Source organism: Sus scrofa, chromosome 9 (assembly GCF_054392235.1).
Source record: "Sus scrofa isolate SSC_HxYL_T2T_F1_AM1 chromosome 9, Sscrofa_HxYL_maternal_Yorkshire_Landrace_v2.0, whole genome shotgun sequence".
In the NCBI taxonomy this organism is placed as follows: Eukaryota; Metazoa; Chordata; class Mammalia; order Artiodactyla; family Suidae; genus Sus; species Sus scrofa.
In genome coordinates, this window is record NC_139391.1 from 19,888,322 (window position 1) to 19,905,919 (window position 17,598).

The following is a 17,598-nucleotide window of genomic DNA, read 5'->3' on the forward strand; positions in this document are numbered from 1 at the left end:
ATCCTGCATTTCATTTCCTCTCAGTAAAATCAGGATAATAACAGTTACTACCATGTAAGGTTAATTTGAGGATTATATAAAACAAAACTACGTATTATTTGTTAGAATTATGCCTGGCACAAAGTAACCTTTAAATAAATGTTAGCTACTAAATGCACCTGGTAAATATACTCAACCAAGCTTCCTTTCAAAGAAATACAAATTATTTATAATTTTAAACTTGGTAACAACATCTCCACTTATGCCTAAGCACTCACTTTAAAAACATTTTCATGGTACATATTTACCTAAATTATTCATGTTAGTTAGTATATATCATGAACTTCCCAACTCACCATTGTTGCAGCATTCCAGGCAGTTGTTGGGGCAACCTTTGGTTGCCAGTTAGATCCTCCAGTCAGCTTCTTTTCACCTGGCTGACTCCAATTTACATCACTTTAAATAAATATAAGTGAGAATATTAAATGTCTATAATTATGAAGTTTCTCTGAGCATGAAAGATGTAGATGACATCTCTACACACAGTTTCTCAAGATGCAAGTCAAATCAACCTCTAAATGGCACATGGGGAAAAAATACAAATAAAACACTCACTTCTTAGTGGTTCCATTTCCAATGCCAAGATCTAGGACAGGAGAAAAAGAAAGTATTGAAAAACTAGATTCATTTTTATAAAACAACTTATTTTAAAGAAGATTAAAGAATCCAAAGAATACTTACTCCCCACAAGGTTGGCTAAGGATGAATCCAAGTCATCAGACACTAACTTGTTAGGTGGGAGTTTGGCAACAGGAAGACTCTGGTTCTGAGAGGCCACTGTTGGTTTGAGAAGTCCACCTAGTTCATCAAAGCCTTAAAGTTACAAACAGACGAAATAGGATTTATAAGGAACTTTATGGTGCTACAGCTTTCTAAAGGAAGTTTCTGCCTTTTCTCCTTGTTTGTTTACTGGGAAAGTCCTCAGAGAAAATGGGCACTAATAAATGTTCTTAAGTGGAAAAAGGAGAAATTCACCATTTAAAGTAAACTGATTGAGAAGGTTCTATGTGCTTTGGCATTAATCATTTGTCTCATATCATTACAAAATTACATTAAGGTTAAGGAGGATGAAGAAAGTGGCATTTAAGTAAACTATTCTTATCCCAAAGTTGTGAAAGAGAAGAGAATGAATTCATCTTTCCCTTCAGCTGACAAAATTTCCTGAAGACTCACTTATTTCTGGAGCAATAGAGGTAAAAAATACATCTCTAACTTAAACTTGAAAAAAAGTTCCTTTTCAGAAATAATATTTTATAGACCTTTTTATACTGTTCAAAGTGGTGAATAAGGTGTATACATAAACAGTATATTAGAAACAAAATAAATCATTAGATTATCTTTTTTTTCTGTCTAAAAACAGCTAGCCTGGAGTTCCTGTCGTGGCTCAGTGGTTAACGAATCCGACTAGGAATCATGAGGTTGCGGGTTCGATCACTGGCCTTGCTCAGTGGGTTAAGGATCTGGCGTTGCCGTGAGTTGTGCTGTAGGTCAAAGACGCGCTCTGGGATTAGCTCTGCTAATAGCTCCGATTAGACCCCTAGCCCGGGAACCTCCATATGCCATGGGAAGCGGCCCTAGAAAAGGCAAAAAGAAAAAAAAAATTTAAATAAATAGCCAAAGTATATTTTAAGTCAGAGAACTATCTAGTAAACGAGGACATTGCCTAAAAATAAAATAAAATAGAAAATAAAATAAAATCCCATAGGGTTGTCTACCAAAGAGTAGAAGATAAAACAAGTCTAATCAACCAAACCACCAAAGGACTCAATAGCGTAACTTAGTAATACTGGAGAATTTGAAAAAGAAAGTCACCAAAAAATGGTGGTATACAAAATATGCAACTTAGTTTCTATTTTCTTTATCCCTTTCCCCATCTAGACAAACTCAAGAAGAAAAAGTCAAATGCATCAAAAAATATAATTATAAGCCTACTAGTGCAGAGCCCCCAAAAAAACAAAAAACAAAAAAAGCAAACTTCCACATACATTCTTCATCAGCTTGCTTCTTACTTTTGGGATGATAATTAATTATATATTACAAAATTAAGAACACTTTAATATATTTTTCTAAATGGTTTGAATTTAATTACTACACTTACAAACCTATGATTAAGAACTTAACTTAGGGTCAACTTTGAATCCTTACTCTTTATAAACTTCAAATCAACAAGGCATTAAGGGGCCACAACATGGTAAATCAACTACACTTCAATAAAACTTTAAAAAACAAAACAAAAACAAACAAAACCAAGGTATTAAGTGGAAATCTGGCTCTACAGATTTATAAAATTCTTTTCAAAGGAACTAGCATACTATAATAACAATCATCATTAAAACATTAAAAAGGCCTTGAACCCACGGCTCTGACATTTAATATGTTCTAGCTGTTTATTACACAGACTATCACAAGCCAATGTACCACAGGTCATAATTTTCCACTTTTCAAAAAAGCTAGTTTCACCTCAGAAAAGTAAAAAATTGTAATGACTAAAAGGCATAACATTCTACACAGTCACTAGCAGTTTAGCAGTGTAATCTGAGCAAAATCTTTTTTCTCTTATTTAATAGCTTCGGGAGAAACAAAATCTTCCCAAGATTTAAAACTGCCACTAACAAATGAGTGAAGGCTAACTGTCATGTGAGGTTTTCATCTAGCGGTTGGGGAGGAGAACCCATTTCTTTAGCTACCCCAATTTCATCTATTACACATGTTAAAAGGACCTTATGTGTCCTTACGCAGATTCTAAATTTGAACATTACAGTAATGTTAATAAAGCAATTTTTTTCTTACCCCCAGAATCTACAATAACGTTGGTAGATTTATTTCCAAAAACAGACTCAAAGTCAACATTAAGGCCAGCTGAAGGATGTGGTTGTGCAACTGGAGAAGGAGTGAATCCTAAGAAAAACCAAAATGGAAAAAGTTCAACTCTTTAATAACTCTACATTTATAGCTCTTTCATAATGATGACAATAGAATGGAAAATGCAGTAAATTCCCACAACAAAAAACAAAGCCAACCCTTCAAGCGAAATGTTTCCAACATCACCACATCTTTTTGTGGTGATTACATTTTCCAAAACAAAATCAACCCACTGACAAAACTAACAAAAAAGTGAAGCTGAACTACTAGTTTGTTTCATTATAGAAATAAAATCTTTGCTTATTTTTACCTTAATTTTATATGCAAATGATCTTTTAAAAAAACCAAACATATCTAAAAGTCTAGGATTTTGCACGAAGCCAAAATTTAATTTGAGGGATCATTTGGGAATAAAATAAGTATTCTGTGGTACCTTAAAAAAATATGAATCTACTTAGTATCCCAAGGGTCTTTCTCCCTCTACCTACTCACCTTCCATATTTCTCTCTCCTTCCTTCCATTCTCCTTTCCTTCCTTAAATGGTTAATCAAAAGCTATATAGTTTAAGTTCATTTGAGAAGTCACAGGATTCTGAAAGTTATAAGCCATTAATCCTCATGTCCCCCTGGTGTTCAGACGGTTTTCAAATGTAAGAGAAAAAACTATTTTCAACTCCAACCACCTTCTAACTTGAACTTTACTTTCAAAAATGGGGCTGACACATATACAATCAAACATGCTGATTCACTTAATTACTTAGTAAGAAAATGTATTCTCTTCTGTCCATGTTCTATGCTAGTGGCATTAAGCCAACAGACACCCAGATCATCTTGCTGAAACCAGACTATGCTGAGGAAACAAATATGTAAGATTTTCAAGTGTGTGATGTTCTATTTTTGTGAGGTGAGGTTCTGAATTTCTAGAGGGTGACAAGAAGAATTAAAATCATCTAAAACTATTAGGGCTGTTACATGACTGGGGAAACTTTCAATCACTGTATATAATCCAAGTAAAGAACAGTCCAGCAAGGTTTACAATGAAGAAATTCTTGTACTTTGGGGAAGGTTGTAATAAATGGTTTCTAAGTTCTCTTCCAACTCTAAATTCTTTAAAGTCAGAATGTTGAGAAAAAAACAAAAACAAAAACAAAACTCTTCTATTAGAAGATTAACAACTATATCATTAGACGTTAAAACTTTTGAGCCATTAGACACAGGCTCTCTCTTCCTCTCCCAACTTTCTACTAAAGGACTTTCAGTCCCATAAGAATCTCACTTTGAATTCTTAATGTATACCACCAGGATATAAAGAAGTACAATGACGTTGTACGAAAAGACTGATATTAAAGAAAAACATAAAAAGTAGGACAAGATTTTGTGAAGAGTCCAAGAAGTTTCTCAAACGCAGAAAAGCCAGAAAGCAATGACTCATACAAGCTGGATGATACTACTTTAAAAAGTAGCATTTTACAACATAGTACGAATATTCCATAGGGCACAAAATTTTAGAATGTAAAGTTTGATTCTCTTCCATAATTACTTGGCCCTTAAAATACTCTTAACTCTTGACACTGTATGACACTGGTCATACAATGAAAATACAAACACTATCAAAATATGAAATAACAGCATATAAATTTGACCATCCATCAAAAGAGTCCTAGAATTCTATAGATATATCAATTTAATAGCACTTTAAAGTGTACAAACTGTATAAGAAATATACCATGGGCTTACCGGTTCTTCTCGTAACGCCTTACAAAAAGAACAGATGTATCTACTCAAAAAAGACAAAAATCTATCATGCTTAATTATATGCCCGTGTTACATCACCACGGTTTAAGAAGTATATATTGTTCTTTAAATCATCCTGGAAACATTATCTTAGTTATGATGTCATTAAACCTTAGAAAACACAGGGAACTGTTATTTATTTACTTTGGTTTTTATTTGGTTGGTTGGCTGGGTCTTTTTTGAAACACCCACAGCATTTGGAAGTTCTAGGGCCAAGGATCGAACCCAAGCCACAGCAGTAACCCAAGCTACAGTAGTGACAATGCCAAGTACTTGACCAGCAGGCCACCAGGGAACTCCAGGAAATAGTAATTTATAACTAGGACAGTATACAAAATTTCTGTTTTCCCCTGCCTTCTTGTCTCAGATATCGTCTCCCAAATCCTTTCCAGAATTTGGCTGACATCAGAGATGAGCCTATCCTTTATAATAATACAAAAACAACTTCATTACTTTCTGTAAAGAGAGGAGCCATCTCTTGAGGTCTCTAGGGGCATCAATCTGTGAAATGATAATATTACTGCCTAAAAATATAAAGGTTTGAAAAGATAAAAAGTAACCCAGAACTAGTACCTCAAATTTTAAAAGCTTCTAACCTAGCAAAGGGAAATGTTAAAGAGAAATCTTCAATAAATTAGAATAGCTGACTGGACTGTCAACCTTTATTTGTAAAAGTCAGTTAAAGCAAAAGTAGAAAACTTAAACCACCATTTCAAAAGAGAAGATTTACAGATAAAAAAAAAAAAAGACAAATAGGCTTTACAAGTTAAGGTTAATTTTATGAAATAATCACTACACTGAATTGCCTACCTCTTTGATAAATTCACCAAGGACAAGAGAAAACTCTTTTGCTTACTCACTCCAGTTTATAGAGTAATATTTAAAAACCAATGCAATGCAGGGCGAACCTCAGGAAGACAATAATTAGTTAACAGAGAGGTACAAGAAGAACTAGCTTTGGGGATAGACAGGCATTCCAAACACCTGTGAGAAAAACTGGCTGGGTTGATAATAGATTTTGGCGGTAGTTCTGTAATAAAGAGACCTCATACTTTTTTTGTGAAAATAACTGCTGCTACTTATTAAACACTATGTAAGAGCTTTATGAACAAGCTATTATTTAAAACTTACAACACTATAAGATAGTCATCATTATCCTCATTTCACAGATGAGGAAACTAGGAGATTAAATAACTTATCCAAAGTCAAATAACTAGTAAGTGGCAGAATCAAGACTTAAACCCCAATTTATTTGATTTTAGAATCTACTAGGGATTTTTGGTTTGTCCTGAGTCTTTCATCTTACATAAACTAGTAAGTATAAAAAATAAATTTTTATGACTATAGCTAAAATAATTATATCTATTTATGAGGACTCTTCAAGTTTTATGAACTTCTTGCTTGGAATAGGAAATGTTGGGCCAAAAAAGAAAAATTAGCCTTTGGAAATTTTTAAAATCTAAAAGCAGGAGTTCCCGTCGTGGCGCAGTGGTTAACGAATCCAACTAGGAACCATGAGGTTGCGGGTTCGGTCCCTGCCCTTGCTCAGTGGGTTAATGATCCCGCGTTGCCGTGAGCTGTGGTGTAGATTGCGGACGCGGCTCGGATCCCGCGTTGCTGTGGCTCTGGCGTAGGCCGGTGGCTACAGCTCCGATTCAACCCCTAGCCTGGGAACCTCCATATGCCGCGGGAGAGGCCCAAGAAATAGCAACAACAACAACAACAACAACAAAAGACAAAAAGACAAAAAAAAAAAAAAAAAAAAAAAAATCTAAAAGCAATGCAAAAGCAACCAGAGTTTAATATCATACATGATGATTAAATAATTTAGGTAAGAAGTACATTCTAAGTCTGAAATGATCTGCATACACAAGATAGTTTTTAATAAAAGTAATTTTAATGACAATTCTATGTCAGGCATTGTGCTAGATGTTATAAAGGCATATACGTAAACCGCATGACAATCCTCTAAGACATTATTATCCCAATTTTCATAAACTTAGGTTAAATACTTAAGTCACACAAGTAAAGAGGTGTAACTGGAACTCAAATGCAGACTCACTGGAATCCAAACATATTCTTCCCATCAAATGTCTTCAACTATTCCATTCTGAAACACTTTTAACTATGTCCAATTCTTACTGACAGTCAAGAACCTATTTCGTCAGTTGTGTCAAACCTACTTTTTAATGCCAACTTAACCAATGTAACAATTCCTATACATAAAAGATTCAGCTAGATTTTGAAGTCTTATTGATACTTCACTGGCCGTAGACTGTATTTGGAAAGACACAGATCAGATTTGCTATGCCTTCCTGGAAACTACTTGCCATTTCTATCCTTTGCACAGTGCTGGGAAAGCATGCTTCTTTCTTGTATAATCTCCTTACACCTGTGCCACAACTGCTCAAATCAAAATTACCTACTCTTCTATCACTAAGATCTATATACAAAGAGCTTTAAATTCCATAAGCTTGTTATACTAAAATGTTATAAACTCTTCTGAAAATTCAAACATTTTGAAAATGAATTAAAGTAGGAAGATGACAGGCATCCATTCATAAAACATCATGTGCTTAAATCAAGGAAAGCAAAATTGGGCAAAAAACTACTTGTTCTTCAAAAGGAAGTATTTGTTTTTCTTACCACCAACTCATTTTAAGGAAAAGAACAAAAAGAAATCCCTCTTGCATAAATAAACTGATAAATCTTAAGAGATTATCATTACCTACCTCCAAATAAACCAGCTACAGTAGAAGGTTCATGGCACATAAAAGTAGTATTAGGATAAGCTTGCGTGCCACAAAAAGAATCTGACAAGGCATATAAGGGGTGGGGGAAGAGGGGGAAGGATAGGAAAAAAAGAAAAAAAAGAAATTTGAGAAAGTGAGGAGGAATAGTAAAGAGTGGAATGGAGTAATTAAAAACAAACCGAAAACAAACAAACAAACAAAAACAAAAACAAACAAAAAAAAGGAGTCCAAGACCTTGGTGTTTTTCAAATTATAATTTACTAAAAAAAAAGCACTTAAGGTTCCATTACAAGTACTATATTTTAAGTGCATATATATATATAATATTCACAATAAAATTTTTTAGAAATCCAATACTATATCTCTTTAGATAAAGAAACATGAAGCAGCTGGCTTTTTAGCCAATACCAACCTGTCTTTTAATGTCTTCTTTCGCAGATGAGAAAGCAGGCTTAGGCAAGGTCACAAAAATGGCACTGCTGGGTCAACCCCTCCCTTAACTTTCAAATTTCAGTGTTCTTATAGCTTTAATGAGGAGAAGCTACCGAGTACACTAAGTATCATGTCATGACACCCAGGTCCTCCTCTGGAAGGGTTGGAGAGTGTATCTACATACCTAATTCTCTGATTTCTCTTGTCCTAATCCGACAGAGCAGGGACTGGCAAACTACAGCCTATGGCCCATTTTTATATGACCATGTGAGCTAAAAATGGTTTTTATATTTTGAAAGGGTTGTTTAAAAAATAATGAAAGAAATGAAAAAAAGAGAAGATGATTCAGATTTTATGCAGCCTGTAGCAGCCTAAAGTATTTACCATCTGGCTCTTTACATGAAGTCTGCCGACCACTGTTCTACAGGAGTACTATCCAAAAGAGTTTTCTAGTAACAGAAATGTTTTATAAATCTGCACAATATGTGCAAATGGTACAACACAGGAGCCACTAGGCACATGTGCCACTGAACAACGGAAATGTGGCTAGTACAACTGAGAAAGTAAATTTTTAATTTTATTTAACATTTAATTAATCAAATTTTATAGGCTGACATGTGGCTAGCGGCTAATTAGACAATGAAGTGCCAGGAATGGCACACCTTGTGTAATCCTTTCATGCTTTTGCTACTCTAAGTGAGAAACTATCAGAATTTTTATTACACAATTCTATTTCTTGGGAACTTTCAACTTGCATTGGATAACTTATTTTTAAAAAGCCTCTTCTAGGACCGACATCAACAAGCTACATCTGCTTGTCTTTGTAAATAAAGTTTTATTGGAACACAGCCAAGCACATGTGTTTACATCTTGTCTATGGCTGCTTTCACCCTATAATGTCAAAACAGAGTAGCTGCAACAGAGATCATGCAGTTCATTAGCCCAAAATATTTACAATCTGACATTTTAAGAAAAAGTTTGCTGACCCCTTTTCTAGACTAATGCCTAATGGTTAACATCAGTGGTTTTTAATTTCTCCTTCTGCATTCATTTTTACTTTTTTAAAAAAGTATTTAATGCTAAGTTTTTTTCTCTAATGACAAAACTTGGTAGATGTGCCTTTTTTTAAAAGTATACTTCAACTTTCATTTGTATTACTTACCCTCAGAAAGAGAAAGATAAGGGTTTAAATGAAAGTCTGCACTTCCATAAGGGAAGGAACGCGGCAGGGCAAAGCTGCTGGTCTCCTCCTTCAGGCTTTGTTCCCACTAGCTGGGTTACCTTGGTGCATTTAACTTTTCTGGGACTCGGATAATGCATCCATAAAAATGGTTATAATATCCTCTTACCATTATGAGAGTTAAGAGCTGAACCAAATACTCTCTGGAGGTTTTTGCAAACTCTCAATCACCAATCCTCTGATTTTAAATCTTCAAGTGGACCTACTCACTTTGGAGTATACAGCCATCAACTTTACTAATCTGCTTTGCTTTCTGCTCTTCTTCCTTGCCCCAACTCCACAGGCTTTAAACTTAAGAAACTTTAGGAATATGGCAATTCTAGTATATACATACATCCCTCTTATTACGAGCTTTCAAAATAATAATTAGCTCTCTCACAATAACTTTTAAATATTTTTACTCTGTTTCTGTTTCAACGTGAAATAGCTACAACCTTTACCACTAAAGCTACTGCCCTCCATTCTGCTCCTTTTTAATGGCTACAGATGTGACAGCCTGAAGCCCATGCATTGTTCTGACCTAAAAGATGGAAATATCATATAGCCTCAAAAGAAAGACATACCTGTTTTATATTCCCAAATTAAGGCAACTGACTTAAAATGAGTCATATTTACTAAATATACACTATTCATATCCAGTAAGTATGAAGACAAACCTGTGAAAAACTGCAACAGAACACTCTAAAAATAACTCGCTATCCCCTATTACCATGCGAAAAGGTACTTACTCCATTTGACAAATTTCTAAATGTGAAATTTAGTTTCAATTACTTTTTACATAATTTTAAAAGTATTACAATATAATAAAGGAATTACTGCAAAGATTACACTTGGGAACTATCAGACTAGTTATATAACTAGAGCACCTGGCTTGAAACTTTCTCATATCTTCAACTACTGCTTTCTAGTCATCTCTCTTCCTGCTCCTCTCTCAGATACATGTAATAGTATAATACAGTTAGGGTACACAGATGATGTCTGCATGCTGCTTTAATCAAACATTTAAATTTGTGTCACACGCTTTTTTTTTTTTTTTTTGAATTAAATACAAGCTATTTCATCATCTTTTAAGGGGGATTTAGTAGCTTTTTTAGCAGGCTTCATAAACATTTCATTTTAGTATATACGTAAAAACTTATTCTTTCTTGTATAACTTTGGTATGAAACTCTTGCCTTTTATAGATTTTTATATTGCAATTAAGGCTATTCAGTCAAGTTGCTTTTCATTTTCTACTTTTCGTTTACCTCCAGGCTAACAATGAAGTGAGATCCTTAAGAATGAACAAAGACAGGTATGTCTTGATTTTTAGATGATCTAAAATTGTACTATTATTTGTAATTACAAAGGAGGAGGGGGAAGGCCAAGAAGGCTACTAAGAGTGATAACCACCCTCTCTCTCAAGCACAGAAGAAAAAATATAAGCACACATAAACATCAGTTTAAGAGATGTTACTCTTCAATCAACTCTAATAACTCTCTGAACTAATAATAAACAGTATGTAGCCTATGATGCTATAATATGATAGAGAACAAAATGCTTTAAAAAGTCCAGCCACAAAGGCAATTTTTCTCCTAAAAACCTACATTAAATAAAATTAGGGATACTGGTATAAAAATCTTACTTTATTGCTATTTATTTATTTTAAATTTGCTATTAAAATTCAAAGTTATTATTGCAGTGCTTTAAGAGTAATGGAACATTAAAAAAATTAGGCAGTATAAACATTAATTGGAAAGAAAGGTTAAATGGTACTTTACCAACAAACATTTCATGAGTAGGTGTCCTAGTAGTAAAAGTGGATACATCTGAAGAAATGGGAAGGTGAACATCACCACTACTTTTTGTGAGGAAAGGATTTAAGCTTGGAATGGCATCATCAACAGCATCTACAGTAGCAGAGAAAGGATCTGTGCAGTCCAAGTGCATTACAGCAAAATGAAGAAAGGAAGTAAATTAATTAGTATTGTAATTAGTCAAAGATTCAAAGTGAAAAGTAGTAGCTATGTTATTATTAATCTAAATGCAAATGATTAAATCTAATTAAGATGGAAGAAATGCATTTAACATATTTAAAAATAAATCCTCAGAAAAAAACATTTATGTGTCCATAACAATAAGAGTATACTAAGGCTCTATCTGCTCTACAACCTCAGAAAGCCAACAGTCAGAATATATAATAACAAAAATGTTTCCATAAAAGAGCCATCTACCTTGAAGCATGTTCCCTGCCCAAGGTGGGAATGTATTGCCTTTGCTGACATAGTTATGTTTACTCATATAATTGATATAAATAACTGATGTGTATAGAATATGTAATATATCAAAAATCAAAGGGAAGTAGGGGTACATTTAACTCACATAGGTTCAGATATTGGAAACAAAATAATAAAGATGAAGAACAGGTCTAATGATGGGGAAGGAATTTTAGAAAAATTAAGAGCAGAGACAAAAGACTGGCCATTTGGTAGACTAGAATTAGCTGTGAAGGCTTAGGTATGCATTTTAAAGTCTAAAAGATTTGGAAAGAACAACGAAAGTAGTGTTCCCTACTGGAATGGTACCAAATTTTGTACTACTATCAAATCCTACATCTAAAGTTATTTTAGAATCAGATATTCACTGTACCTATACCTAATTCAAGCTAACAGTCATTTTAATGACTGAAAGCCATTCATTGTACTTCAAGTAAATGGGGAAAGGAAAAATTTAAAAGAAGCAAAAATATAGTGTCATAATTTTTTCTCTTATAACACAAAACGCAAAGACACTCCTGTACTTCCAACCAACACCCTGGTCCTGTCTAGTCTAGTTTGTGACTCTTACTTAAGAACACAGTAGTAAGCACTGCAGTTTCTCTGACTGTACTCTGACTGTAGGATAGAACGATAAGGAAGCAATAGCCTAAGGATCAGCTTCTGTGTTACAATATAGGCACACTTTCCTTAAAGTCACTAACTCAAAGCAATGTTCCACAAATCTCGCAACTGCTTTAAAAAGGAAATATCAAGAAAATCTTGAAGTTATTGGCTTAAATATAATAAACTTTAAAAATTTTGTAGCACATAAGACCCTTTCTAGGAATTAAGCATTCCTATGGAATATTAATTCACACCTAAAAATAAAGCCTCACAAACACATCAAAATTCACTGATGTGCTTATTCAAACTCAAATGATCATGTATAACATCTCTCCCACCCCTCCACTTCTCTATAAATGGAACAATGGGGGAAAAGAATCAAAAAAATAATGCAGAAAAGTAGAAAATAGTCAAATTATGATGCATTTTTGTACAAAAATCAAAATATAATGATGACCACTCTAATTCCTTCTTGCTTAAGAAAGGAGCTGCATTAAGTTTAGAGTTAACAGTTTGGTTAAAAACAGTATTTTGCAGTACTTTTAAGTTTGAGGGCCAGGGATCAAACCCATGCCACAGTAACAACCTGAGGCACATCAGTGACAACGCCAGATCTTTAACCTGCTGAGCCACCAGGGAACTCCTGAAAATAGCACCTTTTAATATCTGACAGTGGCACTGAGTTTTTAAAGTACATCATACTTTGCTGGACAAGTTAAGTAACACAAAACATCTCTCTAGTTTTTCATGCAAAAGGAGCCATGAAAGAAGTCATTCAAAAAAAAGTACATACATTTCTATAACATATCCACTAGGTTTATGAGAGAAGACTTGTTCAGGAAAAGTTACTAGTAATCTACTATTGTACTGACTGATACCTTTTACCTAAGCACTTAATATCAATCATTTCCTATGATATGAAACATCCTAAAGAAGAGTATGTAGAAATGTACACAAGTATGTATTGAAATCAGACTGTAAGAAAAAACCAGCTCTTTTTCTATCTTGACAAAACACTACAGGTAATCTAAATGATGTTAATCTACTTGTAGCCACCATACCATAAATGCTTAATTCAAAGTCATTAAAGATTAAAAAAATAGTAATAGTGTTTCAGCTATTTCAACTTAAACTTTACTTACCAGACTGGCAACTCTAAGTTCTTATACTTTTAATAAATACCTTTCCATTATTTTTATCATTATTTATTTTAAAGTTAAATTTTGTAATGCTAGAGTCATAGAAAAATAATTAAAATAGTACCAATCGTATTGCAGTCTTGAGGTCCTAAATATTTGATATCTACATTTATACACAAAACACTTGAATATTTTCATGAGGTGTTGTGTTTCATGTCAGCTCTGAGTAAAACAAATTAAACTTCAGAATGGATAATTCTTTTTTGCCTGAATTAAATTTTGCTTAAAATATACAACAGTGTACTAAGCTGATAATACTGTATATTTCTAGATCTGCTGTAACTCAAAGTTTTCAAGGTGATGAAAACTGAAATCTCAGATAATAGTATTCAACACCAAGTGCTTGTTTAGACTCCAGACATTTTCTTGAAAAATAAAAGACTCACTAATAATGCAACGAGACAAACAGGAGAGTTCGTGTTCTCTCTTTTCAGTGTTCATTTTTAGGTAGAAATCTTAAATGCCTCTCACATAAACTCCCATAACTCTGTATCACTGATCTGTGACTGGGAATACACATCATTTCAATGGTGCTTATGATAAGAATTATATTAAACACCAAGTCTGTCGTTAACATCCACTTTTAGCAAACGAGAACAAGAAAAGCACAGGATAAGATTTTAGAATTATCAAAAATCATACCTTTGTCACATGCTATTAAAGCATGACGTAAAATATTACATATTTCAAATGTTCAGGTAAATGGTTAATTTTAAAAAATCATTAAGAATTTACTCGGGATTTCCCATTGTGGCGCAGCAGAAATGAATCCGATTAGGAACCATGAGGTTTCGGGTTTGATTCCTGGCCTCGCTCAGTGGTTTAAGGATCCAGCACTGCCATGAGCCGTGGTGTAGGTTGCAGACTCGGCTCGGATATGGCGTTGCTCTGCCATAGGCCAACAGCTATAGCTCCAATTCAACCCTTAGCCTGGGAACTTCCATATGCCGCTGGTGCGGCCCTAAAAAGACAAAAGACAAAAAAAATAAATAAATAAAAGATCGTTAAGAATTTACTGTTATAATTAAAGGTTTATATGAAAGATTTACTTATCTTAGTAACTTTAATTTTAAAAATAAAGTAAAAAATTTTAATCTGAATGTCCACTGCTACTGCCTCTGTTCCCAACATACTTGATAATACTTTTTAAAACACTTTTAACAGTGTCACTTGTACACAAGCCTAATGATAAAAATATGGAGGAAATTTTGATGAAAATACTACATAAACCAAAATAACCTACAAAAGAAAACACGATTAAATGTACTCCAACATTGTATTCACACATAGACTGCTATGGAATTATTTTTTCTAACAAAATATAGAACAATTTTTATAGGCTGAAATTACTTACAATTTTCTCTCACAATAATGATCTACCCTTATATATGAGTTCAAGAATCCCAAGCAGAAAGTTTACCTTATAATTATTAGAATTAATTATACACAGTAGCCACATAAAACAATTTCACAGTTCAGTATCTATGAAATGTTATATTAGACCTCATTAAGTTTTCTGTAAAATTTTCCCTCTATTTAGAAATACAACTTTTCAGACTTAATTTTAGAAAACCAGTTTGTTTTCTTTTTTTAAAAGGTAAGTTAAAACTGTTTAAACGGTCATGTTATTTCTAATGACCTTTTCTAAAGCAATTCACAACAAGCATGGGATAAGCATTCAAGTTTCTGCAGATCCTAAAACTGTAATTATCATTAGGATAATAAGAAAAACTCCTTTCTTAACCTTAACTTGCTGTCTACAGATCATTCATATAAATAATTCTAAAATATTTACTGACTTGAAACTAGCTTATTATTTTTAGAAATTCCTCCCAGACCTTAAGATCTAGCTAAATTAAACTAGCTTTCAAAATCAATTAGTTTTTAAATCAACTTATGGCTCACAAAATTAGTTCAAAAATTTAGTATTTTAGTGTTTCACTATTCCTTTTCCCTGACCTGTCTTGAACCAGAAATAACCAGTCACCTCAAAAACAAAATGTCCATGCATTCAACAAACATTTGCAAAGTACCTGTTTATATCAAGACATATTCTCCTAGGCAAAGGGGGTATATCACGCAACAAAATATTTTAAACCTCCTCCCTTAACATTGACTGTCTTAAGAGATAACTACTAAAAAAGTTATTAAACTCAAATCATTAAAATAAAGATGAACAAGTCTAACACACCATAAAACTAGAAATAGCTCTGAAGGCCTAGCTATGAGTGGTAAAGCCTAAGAGATTTGGAAAGAATAACAAAAGTATTGTTCCCTACTAGAATACCAAATATGTACTACATTATTAAACTCAAATCATTAAAATAAAGATGAACAAGTCTAATGTACCATACAAACTCACAGAGTAAATAATCTGAGAGGTAAGCCAATCAATTCAGATTTTACATGTGAGCCAACATGAGTTTTAAGGTAGCTTGAGCTTGCCCTTCTCTAATAGTTCTCTAGACAGCATCCTTTCACAGAATATCTCCTTTCCCTCCCAGATAATTTTTAAATGTCTATAAAACAATACTCACATCAATACAACAGAAGTGCCAAAAACCAAAGTAAATGATTTGAAAACATACCAAATGTCTAAGCAAAAATGCTTAAAAATTGATATGGACTAGGCTCACTCTGTCAAAAATGGCAGGAGTGATCATGATATGGTCACCTTAAGATCAAAGAACTACTCAAGGACAGCAAACTTTCTAGTTAGTACTAGGGGAAAATTCTTTGAATGCCAAAATTCTATAGGTCTGAATTAAATCAACCATTTTAAATACATATGGCATAAAGTTTGATATGACATTCCTGCACAGAAGGTAGTGCACTGCCTGGTAATACTATGTGAATTTTATTAGAATTTTAGAGTTTCCCCACGTAATTTTAATTCCCCAAGTAATTTTTCTATACCAAAAGTAAAATAACCATATGCATTTTCTGATAATGAAATAAAAATTCAACACTGAAAGAATGATTTCACATTTAAACATACATTTGGTCCTTCCTCAATCCCCATTAAACCTCATTTCGTGATTTAATTGAAAAAATACTCCAAAATTGCAATTAAAAACAAAAATGTCTTCAAGGAACAGAATGATTTCACTGTTTTACTATTTTTCAAGTTCTCAGGTATCAGGTGTAACTGAAAACTATACAAACAACTAACACACCATAGGATGGGAAAGGGAGATGCCTGTACAACACACAAAACAGATTCATTAATGCTTACCTCCCCATGTACTTGCTACCTGAGAAGCACTTGACATAGGAAGTACAGATGGGTGAAAAGTTGGCTGCTGCAAATCAAGCAGATCATTTGGTAGCTTTGATGTGCTAGGAAGATATTTTGAAAAGACAGTTTATTAACTAGGTAAATTTTGTTACATTAGCCATTCCCCTCTCCCCCTGCCCCCAGTAAATAAAAAATTAAAAAGGTGAGGAAAAAGCCTCATTAATATAAATATCAAAAGGAAGAATAGTTTCAGCATGCTAACAGTTACATGCCCCTCATGTAACAATCTATTTCTAAGGAGGCCTAGAAAATTATTCAAGTACTGTATCTTAAGTTTATACCGAATTCAAATAATAATAGCCCTTCAGGAAATAATCAATGACTGCCCTACTAATTTCTTTATTGAAAAGAACAAGAACCTAAACAATATAATTTTAAAATACAAAACATCATGGCAATTTAACTTTTTTTAAAAGAAGTTTGTTTTCTTACTTTTAACTTTCAAAGAACTTTATATTTGCAATACCAATTCTTCTACAAAGTAAAATGCCTGCTAACCTTACCTCTAATGCTTCAAATTCCAAACAACAAATCAACAATACAGGGAAAAAAGTACATACGCATATACAATATAAACTTATAAGAGTCACCTCATTACACAAGTCCAGGGGGTTCCTCTTTCGTAATACACTTACCACAAAACTGTTATGTGATAAGGGAATACAACTGAAAAAAGATCCCAGAGTTTCCATGAATTGAGACATTAAGTGTAACATAACATAGATCATTATTAACTTACACTTACTCAAAAATAAAAGTCTTAAAGAGTATCTTTTTTTTTTAGGGATGCACCAGAAGCATATAGAAACTCCTGGGCTAGGGGTCGAACTGGAGCAGCAGCTGCTGGCCTACACCACAGCCACAGCAATGTGGGATCCGAGCAGAGTCTGCGACCTAAACCACAGCTCATAGCAACACTGGATCCTTAATCCACTGAACAAAGCCAGGGATCGAACCCTCGTCCTCATGGACACTAGTTGAGTTCATTACTGCTGAGCCATGACAAGAACTGCAAGAATATCTTTTATATGTAAAACTTAGATTTTATAGATAGATGAATAAAAATACATATGCATTTAGTGCTTTGAGGAAAGGTACAGAATATGCAATGATCATTTGAAA

General features: G+C 33.5%; 1 protein-coding gene across 41 annotated transcripts in view; it reads right to left on the minus strand.

Moving 5' to 3' along the window:
- The window catches only part of PICALM (phosphatidylinositol binding clathrin assembly protein), a 111,037-nt gene that overhangs the window by 22,938 nt on the left and 70,501 nt on the right, over positions 1 to 17,598 (minus strand). For 9 of the 41 annotated variants that reach the window (XM_084974306.1, XM_084974304.1, XM_021102090.2 and 6 more), the window contains 5 exons: positions 16,414 to 16,517; positions 2,830 to 2,937; positions 721 to 837; positions 595 to 625; positions 336 to 435 (listed from right to left, as the gene is read on the minus strand). In XM_084974306.1, the coding sequence (XP_084830432.1) occupies positions 336 to 435; positions 595 to 625; positions 721 to 837; positions 2,830 to 2,937; positions 16,414 to 16,517 (460 nt within the window). 41 annotated transcript variants of the gene reach the window in all.